A 13,214-nucleotide genomic window follows, 5' to 3' on the forward strand; every position below is an offset into this window, starting at 1 on the left:
CCGCAACCTGCAACACTCGCACACCGACGCCCGAAAAGCGCCATCTCTCCACCCCCACGTCTCTTCTTTTACAGATAACATCCTCTCACAATGGCGGCCGCAGCCCACGCGCAACCGGCGCAGAGCGTCTTTCCCAAGAGCCACGTCGGCTTCGACAGCATCACCACCCAGATCGAGAAGAAGCTGCTGAAGCGCGGCTTTCAATTCAATGTCATCTGTGTTGGTACGTCGAGGGAGGAGATGGAGACATTCCCAACGAATTGCCGCAGCATTCTGTGCATTGGCATTGGCATTGGAAATTGTAGAAACACCTGCTAACAAGGATGTCGCAATCACAGGACAAACCGGCCTCGGCAAGTCTACGCTCATTAACACCATCTTCGCCTCGCATCTTGTCGACAGCAAGGGGCGTCTGACTCCCACCGAGCCCATTCGCAGCACCACCGAGATCCACCCCGTCACACACATTATCGAGGAGAACGGCGTGCGTCTGCGCCTGAACATTGTCGATACTCCTGGATACGGGGACCTGGTCAACAACGACCGCTGCTGGGACCCCATTGTCAAGTACATCAAAGACCAGCACAGTGCCTATCTCCGCAAGGAGCTTACCGCTCAGCGTGAGCGCTACATCCAGGACACCCGCATTCACTGCTGCTTGTACTTCATCACACCAACCGGTCACGCCCTGAAGCCAATTGACATTGTTGTGCTGAAGAAGCTGAGCGAGACGGTCAATGTCGTTCCCGTCATTGCCAAGGCTGATAGTCTCACCTTGGAGGAGAGACAGATTTTCAAGGACCGCATCAAGGAGGAATTTGCCTTCCACAACATCCGCATGTACCCCTACGAGAACGAGGAGTATGACAGTGAAGAGGTTGCCATGAACTCGCAGATCAAGGTCAGATTATGCCACTTCGTCGCGCTCGGAGCTTCCACTRACCGTCATCCCAGTCTATCATTCCCTTCGCTGTTGTTGGAAGTGAGCGCAACATCAACGTGAACGGCAAGACCGTTCGCGGCCGCCAGAACCGCTGGGGAACGATCAATGTCGAGGACGAGAAGCACTGCGAATTCGTCTACCTCCGTGACTTCCTCACGCGCACCCACCTTCAGGACTTGATCGACACCACCTCCCAAATCCACTACGAGTCGTTCCGTGCCAAGCAACTTTTGGCCCTCAAGGAAAGCTCCGCTCAAGTACACGGCGGTGGCGGCGGATCTCGCCCAATCTCCCCATCTGCCGACCGCGAGCTTAGCAGGCAGAGCCAGCGCATGACCATGAACGGGTACTAAGAGATCTAAATCTTGCTCCTCCCCAATCAATATACCCCAACCCTTCACCCCGACCCTCTTGGAGCATTATTTATCTTCTACCTACCCGTCTCTCATCGTCTTCCGCTGTTGTTTCTCTGCTTTGCTGACTCGTGCTTCTGTCCGACAAGGCAGCACGTTATCGCATTACCCCCGGGTCCTACATCCTCCTTGGTAACAGGCGTGCCACCGCCGCATCACACTCGTGGATTAGCAAGTCAAGGGTAGCTACGCTCCTCCCCTGATCTTCGATCCTCCTTTCTGTGTTGTGTGCGGTGTGCTGAATGCTCTTTGCTTTGCTTTCTAGGAGCTCGGTTCTCCAGCCTCATCAAGTTCCAATGGCCACCCATCGCCATACTGGCAGTGATAGCGGCGGAGCGGCTATGCTTCGGGCAAGCCTGCAGCAGCAAGGTCCGGGTCCGTACCATCAGATGTAGTAATCTGATGAGAGCTACAGGCGGATGATCGCAATCGACGCGGATGGCACTTGATCGAACATGGGTTTCTTTTGTGAAAAAGTGATAGCGCGGAGTAAATGTGCTGGGTTCTCACGGGTCGTGAGATGGGCGGCAAATTCGCATGGTGTGGTTTCTCAGCAGGATACAGTCGATTGCCTCAGAAGCTTTGTACTTGTATTGCGGTATTGATAATGGTTAATTTTACCGTCTTATCCCTATCATCCCCCCACGTCAATTGATTAGGAATCATTTCTCTGTCTCCCTCACTCACCACTTGCCGAATGCGGAGCTTTGACCTTTGACCCCGCCTTGACTGGGGTCGTCGACAAGACCTTGGCGAGCGCTGTCGCTGTCCATAGCATGACATTAGCAAGACCATCTACTTCTCTTTCGAAGCTGTCAATGTCTCTTCTACTTCGGACCTCCTGGAGACACGCTGTACCACATTTTCGTCGAAGCTTCACCTCCACATCCACAACAATGGGCAAGCAAGAATGGATCTTCATCATTCCCGACAAGGCGAATTCACTTGAAGCGAGAATGAAAGTGAGACCGTAAGTGCCCAATCATCTCAAATCCATACAAATCAGCCAATGGTAGTAACGTCTTTTCAAGACAGCATCTCGAAGAACTCAAACCTCATGTCGAGAGCGGCGCGATTGTTCTTGGAGGAGCATCCTTAGATGAACCTCTACAAGAGGGAGTTGGCATGAAGACGAATGGTAGCGTAATCATTATTGAGAGTGATTCGGAAGCTGAGGCGAGGAGGATTGTTGAGGGGGATGTTTATTATACTTCTGGGGTTTGGGATGTTGAGAAGGTATGTGAGATTGACGGAGTAGATGGATGTATCTTGTTGTTGTCGTGAAGGAAGCTAATTTGTTTGTTTGGGTTGCGCAGATCAAGATGATGCCTTTTGCGAGCGCGATACGGAAGGGGAAGTAGATTACCTTAGACTTTGTATCAGAGTCTCGGTCTTGAGGGGTTCGTACGAAGAATCGTTCAGCGAGCCTGAGTTCCGAGGGTATTGTACGAAGAATCGTTCCGATGGCTAGTTCCATGTCTCCCAAACGACGAGATCTGATGTGTCCATCGACGACCTTCTTACGCTCTGCTCCTCGCCAGACACTCCTATTCATTCACAGTCGCTCGCCTCTGGTCTTTGACAATTTCCTTCTCGCTCATCAGGTCACCTGCGATCTTCTGACGAGGGCGACTCGGGAGGGCCATGCTATGAGCTCTCAGCTCGGGCAGAATCCATCTTCGGTTCCAACCAAGTTTGGTCTCCCCATTTGCTATACCATCCCAGGTTTCTTGCAGCCTTGCCTGTCCAAAATACATGCGACATTCATAGGCGTTGAAAAGCCAGTGTTCTCGACTGTGTCAAGCCGCGACCCAAGGAAAGAGCTTGTGAGGTCCAAGCCAGACAGTACATCCATACATCTGATAGTACATCTTTCAGTCCGCCTCCGTCTTGTACAATCTGTCACCCAGTCAGCATCTCGACCAGATATCTATACCGATCGAATGCCGACCAACCCAAACCATCTCATGGGATACACAATTCCCGCCTTCAACTCCCGTCCTCCCAAACGACTCCAATACAACGCCGACCCACGCTTCACAAACGCAAAAGTCAGTAAACACATACTCTCGCCGCTACAAAGCGAGCGGAAATGCGAAACATCCGAAAAACAATAGAATGCAGTCATTTGTGCTTATTAAACAATAGGTTTCTTCGTTATGCATTTCCGGGCTTCTCGTCCGTGTCGATGTGCCAGACAACATAATTGGGCAGTCCGTAGACGCCGTATCCGGCACGCTTGGCCATCTTCGCAAAGCCTTCTGTTTCGGCTTGGTTCTCGAAGGCGTAGCACGGAAAGTTGACACCTATCATACAAGTCAGCGGAGAAGCGGATCGCCAGTGTGGGATGGTACGTACCTGATCGGTGGACGTCAGCTTTTACTACAATGTTGACGCCGCCAATTCCATCCAGAGGAATCTCGACGTCTTTGTTATCTCGCCAGTTGCCCATGCGAGCCATGTACTTTCGACCGGTGTTGTACTCTTTGTATCCTGCAGCAGGTCAGCAACGAAGTCGAGATGAGGTGGTTGCAAAGATGCATACCCTCTGCAAGGACAACATCCTTGCCTAGAGTCGCGGCGAGTTTGAGACCTTGCTCCGACTCCTGCCATGAGTTGTAGTCGAAGCGACCTTCTATGTCGTGACCATCCTCGTAGCGATGAAACCACACGTCTGTGACCTGTCAGTATTGCGTCCTCTTGCGTTCCGCCCATTGCAGACATACTGGGTACCAGGACATCGCGATCATGTGCCACAAAGTCCTCGATAATCTTCTCCGGGCTGTCTTTGATGTCCACATCCCTCCAATACACCCAACTGTGCTCCGGCTTCAATGCTGCGGACAGCAGGTAATTCCTCGCCTTGCCCATGGCTTTCCTTCGTGGTCCCTGTGCAGCGAATCCATGCCTGTCCTCCACATCTTGCCCCACAGTCACGCCAAAGTCCTTCTCCACAATCATGGCGCTGTTGAATGAGTTGGAGTCCTGTCGTGACTGTATCCTATCCAGCTCCATTGCCAGCACCGCGACCGTGTCATCGGTGCTATCGCCCACCAGGAATGCCAGATCAATCAGGCGATGTGGATATGTGAGCTGTACGAGCAGGTCAAAGTGCTGCTCAATATACGGCGCGGCATTCCTCAGGGGGGTGAGGATCAGCACGCGCTCCTCGTTGGCGACCGCTTTCGGGGTTGACACGATGGGGTTGAGGTCGATTCGCTGGATGGTGGAGCTGTTGACTTCAATGGGCTCGTGGTGGTTGAAGATGACGGGCGTCTGGAGATGTCCCGCCCACATGGCCTGCTCATTGGGTGTCATCTGCATGGGCGACTTTGCGGGTCCAAAGCAGTAGAATCTAGCAAGGGCATTATATTGTCAGGACAGCTCGTGGAGGATTCACATCCATCAATGTCGCATCTCGCATCCTTACCTCTGCCAGTCGCCCGCGCTGCCCCGTACGCCATTCCATATTAAAATCGCAATGCCGGCCAGGGCGACGAAGAAGAGAAAGCGAGTGCGCGTAAGAAAGGACCAGATGGCTCGTGTCGGTGGGAGTCGTGCCCGTGCGCTCTTCCAGTTCATGCCGCCTTTGGGGAGCAGCATTGTGCGCGCTTCCGATTCCATACGCGTCCCGAAGCGAATCGAGTCTGGCCGATGGGAAGGAATTGGGACAATAGGGAAGGGCGACGTAGTTGACACTTTTCCCACCACTTCCAGTAACTTCCCCCAAGTCGATCGGAATAGTACGCTTGAGACGTTCCTGACTCTCTGCCAAGGGCGGCACGTCTCGCGGGAACGCGCAAGCTGTGCTGGGACGCCGCACCCATCAAACCTTCATCAAACTTCCTACAAGTCCAGCGTCTTACTGGTGATGAGACTTGAATGGTTAGCAGTCTTGTGCAAAGACATCATGAATATGACTCAATGGCTTTATCAAGCAGATCCGACGCCTTTTTGCCATTACATTCATTCCCGAGATACCATAGTCCGCACAACCCTCACGTGCCTCCTGCATCGTCCAGGCCAGGAGATTGAACCGCAACCCCGAAAGATTGCAAGTTTCGCTTCGCCTGACGAAAGATTTGCCCACAACTGCCTGTCTCTCCTCAACCAAATGCCGTAGACGCACGTTTTTCCATTTCCACACTCGTCACATACCCTAACCTAACCCTGTGGAAAACCTAGGTCCCGTCGCCCCACGTGGCGGCATTCTGCCTCGCCAGGACTGCCCGCCTGTTGATTAGCACACACACGCGTGGAGACTTTGCCCGATGGCCCGCAGCCGCCACCTGTCGATGCCGTTTTGCGATCTGTAACATTTCCATTATTCTCAACGACGACAAAGTTGGGCGGAGGGAACGCCAAACCCTGCCCTTGACCTGCAGTAGTTCCACCGAATGCGCAACCCTCAGCTCGCGCTCATGCTCGGCGCAGAACGTTYTCTTGCATGAGCGCAGGCCTGGTTGATTGGAGAATGCGACCTACCTACGTACATGTCTGGTTGGAGCTAATACTACACGTCACCTACCCACCACATCCCTCAAACGTGGCACTTTGGAAGCCTCCCCGACGAAAACATGGGTGACGGACAGCTGCTACAGAATGCAAGCCTCATATCCTCGACCCGTAGTAACATTGTTGGTGACGACGCCCGTCTACTCACATGACAACAAGCACGAGAAACGTTGAGGAAGCAGGGCTGTCGAATATTGTCTATTGTCTATTCTTTGATATGTGAGAGCCATATACACGTTAAATGTTATGTTGCTATATCCACCAAGTCGTCATCATGCGTTTTCCTTCCCACCCAATGATACACCACAAAAGCTGACCACACCACACACAACTCCCCAAAAGGTTCCCAAAATGCCAGCAGTCACCCACCATGCTCGTGCTGCCCGATCGCCCCATTTTTTCCTCTCTCATCAGAGATCCGTCAGAAATGCCCGATAGGGTACAAGGATCTCTCTCGCTTGGCAGAAAAAGCTGCCATGCTTCCAAGTGTGCCTGCCAGGGATGTTTGCTCGCTCGCTCGCTAAACGCTATGATAGATCACAAGTTGATTTCCAACCAAAAAACAAAAACAGCAGTACCCGCCCTGGAGCGCCAGAAAATCCACAACACATCAAATCATCTTCCTTGTCCGAACTGCATCTCAATGAATGCCTGTCGACAGGGGAGCACAGAATCCTCGGTCCCGAGTGTTCCTATGTAGCTCTCGCTCTCACAGGTGGACATGCCTCCACCTTTCCTGGTGGTCTCGTGGGATGTTCTCTCGTGCCCAACGAGCTTGTTGTTCCTCGAAGCGAGCTCGGGACTGCAGCACACGGCAGTCGCGCCAGTCTGCAGTGCCGTGTGTCATGCACTCTTTGGATTTGGGATCCTTGTGAGTGCAGGGTTCCTCGGAGCCGGATAGGAAGGTGCCGTCAAAAGGTTGCTCGTCAGGAGCCTCGGTGAGCATTTGTTGCATCTTTCGCTCAAACTCGGCCAGAGCCTCGGGCCCTTCCTTGATAGCGGCGCAACGATCCCTGTGGACGAAGAAATTGACCGTCACTTCCATGGCGCGGAGAATGTTGATCTTGTTGGCTGTGAGGCCGGCACCGTTGCCGTTGCCGCCACTCTGCTCGCGTCGTTCCCAACCAGCATAGACACGGAAGTAGTCTTCGGTTCGGGAGAGAACAGCAGCTTGCTGGCTACGGCAAGCCTTTTCCTTTTCCATCTTCTTGAATTTCTTGCTCTGTTCGCAAACACCGTCCGGGGGAAATGACTCTCGACGACTGTCTCGACGAGTGGCAATCTTTGAAGTTCGGCGGCGTTTCTGCAGAGGGGTGGCGTTCGATATGTGGCTGAAGTTCATTGGCGATGCGGCTCGGCTCACGTTTGGTGTGTACATGGGCTCGGAGTCACTACTGGTGTCTCCAGTCGACAGTACCGGGGAGGGGAAGCTTGTCGTGTGACGATGCATGGGAGCACTCTTGGTGAACGGGTCTTGCGGCAGCTGGTACTCTGCGAGTTGCAGGCCCGCGCTGGAGCGAAGCTCATGGTCGGCGCAACTCTCGGTGTCTGCCAGGAGCTTCGAGCAGGTAGGGCATCTCCTCAATCCGAAGGCGAGATCGTTGATCGACGGGAGAGCTTGTGTGCTGCGGAACGTTAGCTTTGATGCAGCAACCAACAGTGGGTGGAAAGACTTACTTGTAGGTCAGCGGACGCGAGTAGCGGTCAATGTATCCGGACATGGTGCCGTCGGTGTGCTTCAATCAAGGGAGTTGTGTAGAAGGGTGAAACAGTGCTGCCACACAGGAGAGCTTTGACGATTGAAACGTGTATAGACAAAGCACTTGTAAAGGACAAGACCAGGATGAACAGTATGCAGAGTTAGAGAGGGTGGTTTGCTTGGTAGAGAATGAACGGGGCGAACGAGAAGGGAACAACCAGCCTTTTAAGTTTGATATGTACCCATGTCGAGGTTGTTGTTCCCCATCTCACGATGCGAGGCACCGGCGTCGCTCACAGCTGCCGCAGAGATCAGAATCATCAGATATGGTGGATCTTCGCGCATACGGCCCGGACGCTAACAGTTTCGTGAGCTGCAGTTCTAGTCGGGAGCTGCAAATGACTTTCTGGTTGATATGCAAGGGAACAAGGGGAGGCGCTCGCTCATGGTTCGGTACAGGATCAGGTCTGGGGCCAGCACCCGGGTCCATTGACAGATTGGCTACGGGATATGACGGCCGCCTAATTCCTTGCGTGGATATACTGCATAGGCACGCTATTCCACGGCCCGCATCCACAAGATTGACGTTGATCGGCTTTTGACAATCGTGCTGACCATCGACTGGCGTTCATTCTATCCGGAGCTAGGCTGTGAAAGGCGATTGTATAGTACTTGACAGCGGGCTTTGGGCGGTGCATGTCATGCCTCACCGCAACTTCATTTTCTAGCAAAGCGCTTGGCTCATCGATACCGCAATAGAGGTCGTGCAAATGCAGGTCATAGCAGCTCATCGAATCTGTCATGACGAATCTATGGGATTTCGCATGCGGTGGAGTTGCTAGCATCATATATCTCCGGTCACATCGTTCCTGGATTTACGTTTTGCGCCGGCGTGAGATGTATGCCACTTCCCGCGACAGACAACCGCGAGGCATGAAYAACCGCGCGGACTTGCACCGTACCTAGCGCCAGGACAGCAGTGATTGGACATTTTGAGCGATACATGCGTCCACCACGACAAGCACAATGCTCGCGGAGCACGGGAAATGGGCTTGTGAAACTGGCACGACAGCCGCTGCATCAACGGCGGTGTATACCAAATTGTGGATTCGATGATCATACAACCACAGCATGCCGAGTCGAGAGGTGGGCCAATCGACAAGGCACAATGCTCGCGGAGCACAGGATATGGGCCTGTGAAACTGGCACGACAGCCGCTGCATTGACGGCGGTGTATACCAAATTGTGGATTCGATGATCATACAACCACAGCATGCGGAGTTCAAAGGTGGGCCAATCGAGTTCCACGACCGGAGATGTGCGATGAGGATCGATCATAATCTCGCCAAGAGACCTGGGTCGTTTGGACAGCGGGAGCCCGCCGAAAAGTGCCCTAAGGCGCTGGGCGTGTACAGCAAGACCTGCATCTTGTGTAACACTTGGTGTTGTTGGCTTTGCTCGGGCCAGGATTGGCACTAGCAAGGGAAGAGCATATACAGCGATGTAGACGCGCGCGTAGGGATAGCTGCGTAGAGATGCATAGCTCTTGTCAGGATGACAGCAGAGCCATGACCCTGTCATGTTTTGACATCTGACAGCGGAAAATTCTCAAGTCGTTGACGTCGGTGCGACGACTGGTCCTCACCCATCGAGCAAGGAGGGCTGCAAGGGCCGAAAGCTCACGCTCGCGTCGAAAGTGGAGGCAGCATGAGCACCATGTCGCGCTTCCGGATTGTTTCAGGGCGCATTTAGGCGAGGACTGGTGAGGCGGATGTCCCAATTGGGTTGATGTAATGATTCGCAGGGTAGGTGATGTCTCTTGCTGAAGAAAGAATGAGGTGCGGTCGAGTTCGAACTCTATCTCGGCAAGGCATAAATTAACTTTTTGCACGCACGTGGACAAACGCTTTCTCAGCTGTCAGAGGTTCCGCCGGGGAGGTAGCAAAAATGCTCAGTAATAAGCAGCCTGTCATTCAATCGCAGCTACCTGACACTTCGCTACAATTTCTCTCACAATTACAATCTCCCCTGTGTGTCCTGAGCGCCTGAAGCCAAATCGGCCTGTACAATGAATAGCCGTCGTCCATTACATGTCGCGTCGAGATTTCGAGCCTGCAACGTGCCCGACGGCTCGAATGATATCGTCAATATTGTCGGGACGTGAGTGTGCGGACAGTGATGTTCTTGCGTTTTGTTGAATTGCTACAATTAGTCTATGCAATCCTTTGCCGGACTGTTCAACTCCAATTGACAAGATGAGACCTCGCTAGTAACGCCATCGCAGAGCAGAAATAGATCATTGACTGTGTGGTGAGACGCTCAGAGCAGACCGAATCCAGCAGCGACAAGTCCAAGGACGATGGTGGATCCGGGAATGAGCAGAGATGCCGCAGCGCCCTTCTTGTCACCACCGTTCTTGGAGCCACCAGAGGCGTCTGTGCCGTCCTCGCCAGAGGTTGAGGACTGTGCCTCGCCCTGGCAGTTCTCGGAACCCTGGACGATGTCTCCAAGGTTGTCGAATGTCTCGCAAGTTGAGGTGAGGTTCTTGCTGGAAAGAACATCGAATGCACCGCGCACATCGGCGATAGCTGGAAGCTCGATCCTGATTTGGTCAGCTCTGAAACGGTATTTGGATGCAGAAAATGACTTACTCGGTGAATGCACCGTCAAAGYTGACGGCACCTCCGACGCTCTCCAGCATAGGGAATCCATCGACAGTCTCCAGAGCGGAGTTGTTGGCAACGTTGAATCCACCACCGACCATGGTGAGCATGGGGAAAGAGATGTTTGTGAGCTGGTTGTTGCCAACGAAAGTCAAGTCGTCACCGACGGAGGTCAGGTTGGCGGCAGTGAGGTTCTGGAAAGTGCTGGAGTAGAAGCCGATGGAGCCGTTGACAGCCTCGAGGGAGGGAGCAGAGAACTCGGAGCAGTTGGCAATGGTCATGTTGTTGGCCCAGATCAAGTTGGGGAACTCAATAGCAAGATCCTTGTTGTTGGAGTTGAGATCAATGCCCTCGGTGATGTTGCCAAGCTGCATGTTGATGCTCATCAAGTTGCGGTTGTTGTTGATCATGATGCTGTTGGCGATCTGGAGATCAATTCCATCAAGCGAGGTGAGCTGGGTGTCGGAGATCAGAAGAGTCTCCACCTCCTGAAGACCAGTCGTGAAAGACAGGGCCCGAAGAGCGGGGAGTGTCACCCAGTCGATAGATTGGGCCTTGACCAGGCGAGGGAAAGACAAGTCTGACATGGTGGTCATCTGAGAGAGCTGGAAGATACCGCCAATCTCCTCGAGGTCAGAGCCGGAGATGGAAGTCACACCGGTGGCATTGGCGACCAGGTCGCCTTCGATGATGCTGATGCCATCGAGGGCGATGGAGCCAGTGGTGGTGCTCGCAATCTCGATGGAGCCCTTGAAGGTAGAGCAGCTGGAGAGCGCCGACGCGTCGCCGGAGTTCTGGATGGTGGTGGTCTCGCCGCTTTTGCCGCACTGGGCTGCGAGGGAAAGATATCAGTCGGTGTTACTGTTGCCGCGCATAATCGGCACCGCTGTGTCTGGCAAAACTCACCTGCAGCGCCTGCAATGACGGCCAACGCCGGAACAATGTATCTAGCAGCCATTTCGTCTCTTGTGCACGTGGTGCTGTCTGTGTAGAACACTGGTCAGCGTCGCGTCCAGGGAAGGAGACGAGGGATGCGGTATCGTGGGTGCCGTGCGGCGGAATGTTTGTTGGTGTGTTGACGCTGGCGGCGGAGGAAGAGGCGATGAAACGGCCAAAAGACCGACGTGCGACGAGTTGGCGTTCGGGATGCTGCTGCTTGCTTGCAGGCTCAGTACTACGCACCTGGGAATCTCTAACGCTGCTGCTGGGGTGAAACGTGGGGTGTCGTGAAGAAGTCAATGGCGGTCGTTTTTGCTTGATGGATGGCTGGCTGGATTGGGGTGAACGAGTGTAAGAAGATGGCAAAAGACAAGCAAGAAGGTCCCAAAAAGCGAGTGTCGGAGGCGAAGAAGGTACAACTTGATTGTGTTGAGAAAGGAGACTGGGCACTGGGCAGGCTGCACCGCGCGTAAGATTGAAACAGGGATCGCGCCCGCTTGCTGCCGCTCCCCGCTCACTGGTTCGTTCGCGGTGTACCTGTACCCGCAGCCGTTGGTTTCTTGCAAACCCAAACCTTCTTGCTCCCGCACTGTGCACCAACGTGCTTGTGTTGACCAAGTAGATGGTGATGGACAAACATTCGGGGAGTTGGCTTGGACTTCCAAGCACTGCAGACATTCTCAGCCCTGCACACTCGACCATGGCCGTGTATCGACAGGAACAATATCCCGCAGCGAACTCCAACAGGCACACCAACGGGCATTGGCAGGTAAATAGGTACTGGACAACGGCCGCGCGACTCCAACCATATCCATCTCTGTATCTCCTTCCTGTCCCTCCAAATGTCTTTGTTGACGTCGAACAACACATCATAATGAGCGGAGTGTGGGTGTCTTCACCTCTAATCACGCATATCCTACGCCGCCTCATTTCGCTAACACATCTCCACTTCATTACTATACAAGAGTAATGCATTATTATCGGGATCTTTGCAAGCATACCTCCCCTCCTTTGCCACCGCGATGTTGAGGACTGCACATGCCGCCGCGGACACTGACAATGCATCGCACTTGTTTGCCTCTGCATAGCTCCAGCTGGCCGCGTAATCAACTGCTTGCATAGCGATGGAGTTGCCAGCTCCAACATGCAGAGCTACACCAGAACGCACAAGTTGTTATGCACGATGCGGGAGCACCAAACCTTTTGTGGAGTCTCGTTGCAAGAGAAATCTCGAGGGAATCTCCGCAACGGCCAAGGCTATTCGCCGATGAGCTTATCCCAATTGGAACCGCCGAAATGACAACGATTACCTTCCTTGCAACATGACGTGCAATCATCTCTTCTCCGGAACGCGTCCACAAGTTACAACCACCACCAAGTAGCAGCTGACTGCGGTGATGCTTTCGCTGTCTCACGATCTGTGCTCGTGCAACAGTGGCGTTGCTCGGCTGCCGCCGAAAATTCGTCGATCAAAACGTCTTTCACAGTTGGAGCTTCCAAGAAACACAAACACGCCGAGCGGGTCTGGCCCATCAATGACTCCGCGGTCGCCACCACTGGGTCCCCAGACGACCTCGCACGTAGCGACATTCGTATGGTCTTGCATCGAACGGCTTGTCGAACAACGACTTTAACAAATGGTAACGCCGCGGCGCCGTCAACGGGATACCTTCCAGAAATGGTGTAGAATCAACCCTGATAACAATGGCCATCGCCGGCGGAGGTGAGTGCGGACGTGATGGGTTTCCAGAACACGACTACTCCCGCTACGGCGTATTAAATCTTCGCCTCCTCCACGATCCAGATGGCGCCAATCCGGCTTGCTGCATGTTGACAGCATGCAGTGACTTGTGCYCTGAATCTTCCGTGCAGCTGGTCTACAGACCCTGGGTTGCACAACAGCAGAAAAGTGCGCACCATTTCATCATATCCAGTTCTTGGGTGGTATGCACGAGCTCGCTTCCTAGATACAACGAGAAGACTGTTTCCCGGAGGTGCTCTACATGGTCGGTAGGATTGGCTTAAGATCTCAACATGAAGGA

At 53.5% G+C, this 13,214-nt stretch overlaps 5 protein-coding genes; 2 read left to right on the top strand and 3 right to left on the bottom strand.

Moving 5' to 3' along the window:
* Positions 1-90: 90 nt before the first annotated feature.
* Positions 91-1,296, top strand: RCC_11157 (probable CDC10 cell division control protein 10; the record flags this gene model as incomplete). XM_023776380.1 has 3 exons in its annotated part: positions 91-223; positions 339-901; positions 955-1,296. The coding sequence occupies 3 exons, from the start codon at positions 91-93 to the stop codon at positions 1,294-1,296; spliced, it is 1,038 nt and encodes a 345-aa protein (XP_023632148.1).
* Positions 1,297-2,252: 956 nt separating this feature from the next.
* Positions 2,253-2,717, top strand: RCC_11158 (uncharacterized protein; the record flags this gene model as incomplete). XM_023776381.1 has 3 exons in its annotated part: positions 2,253-2,326; positions 2,388-2,592; positions 2,673-2,717. 3 exons carry the CDS (start codon positions 2,253-2,255, stop codon positions 2,715-2,717), a joined length of 324 nt encoding a protein of 107 aa, XP_023632149.1.
* A 796-nt stretch (positions 2,718-3,513) lies between these two features.
* On the bottom strand, positions 3,514-4,959 carry RCC_11159 (probable ANP1 protein; the record flags this gene model as incomplete). XM_023776382.1 has 5 exons in its annotated part: positions 3,514-3,662; positions 3,715-3,849; positions 3,902-4,030; positions 4,083-4,711; positions 4,787-4,959. The coding sequence occupies 5 exons, from the start codon at positions 4,957-4,959 to the stop codon at positions 3,514-3,516; spliced, it is 1,215 nt and encodes a 404-aa protein (XP_023632150.1).
* A 1,621-nt stretch (positions 4,960-6,580) lies between these two features.
* RCC_11160 (uncharacterized protein) lies at positions 6,581-7,592 on the bottom strand (the record flags this gene model as incomplete). XM_023776383.1 has 2 exons in its annotated part: positions 6,581-7,496; positions 7,549-7,592. 2 exons carry the CDS (start codon positions 7,590-7,592, stop codon positions 6,581-6,583), a joined length of 960 nt encoding a protein of 319 aa, XP_023632151.1.
* A 2,297-nt stretch (positions 7,593-9,889) lies between these two features.
* Positions 9,890-11,191, bottom strand: RCC_11161 (related to sporulation-specific protein 2 precursor; the record flags this gene model as incomplete). XM_023776384.1 has 3 exons in its annotated part: positions 9,890-10,172; positions 10,222-11,065; positions 11,140-11,191. The coding sequence occupies 3 exons, from the start codon at positions 11,189-11,191 to the stop codon at positions 9,890-9,892; spliced, it is 1,179 nt and encodes a 392-aa protein (XP_023632152.1).
* Between the last annotated feature and the right edge of the window lie 2,023 nt (positions 11,192-13,214).

Source organism: Ramularia collo-cygni (genome assembly GCF_900074925.1).
Source record: "Ramularia collo-cygni strain URUG2 genome assembly, contig: RCC_scaffold27, whole genome shotgun sequence".
NCBI lineage: Eukaryota > Fungi > Ascomycota > Dothideomycetes > Mycosphaerellales > Mycosphaerellaceae > Ramularia > Ramularia collo-cygni.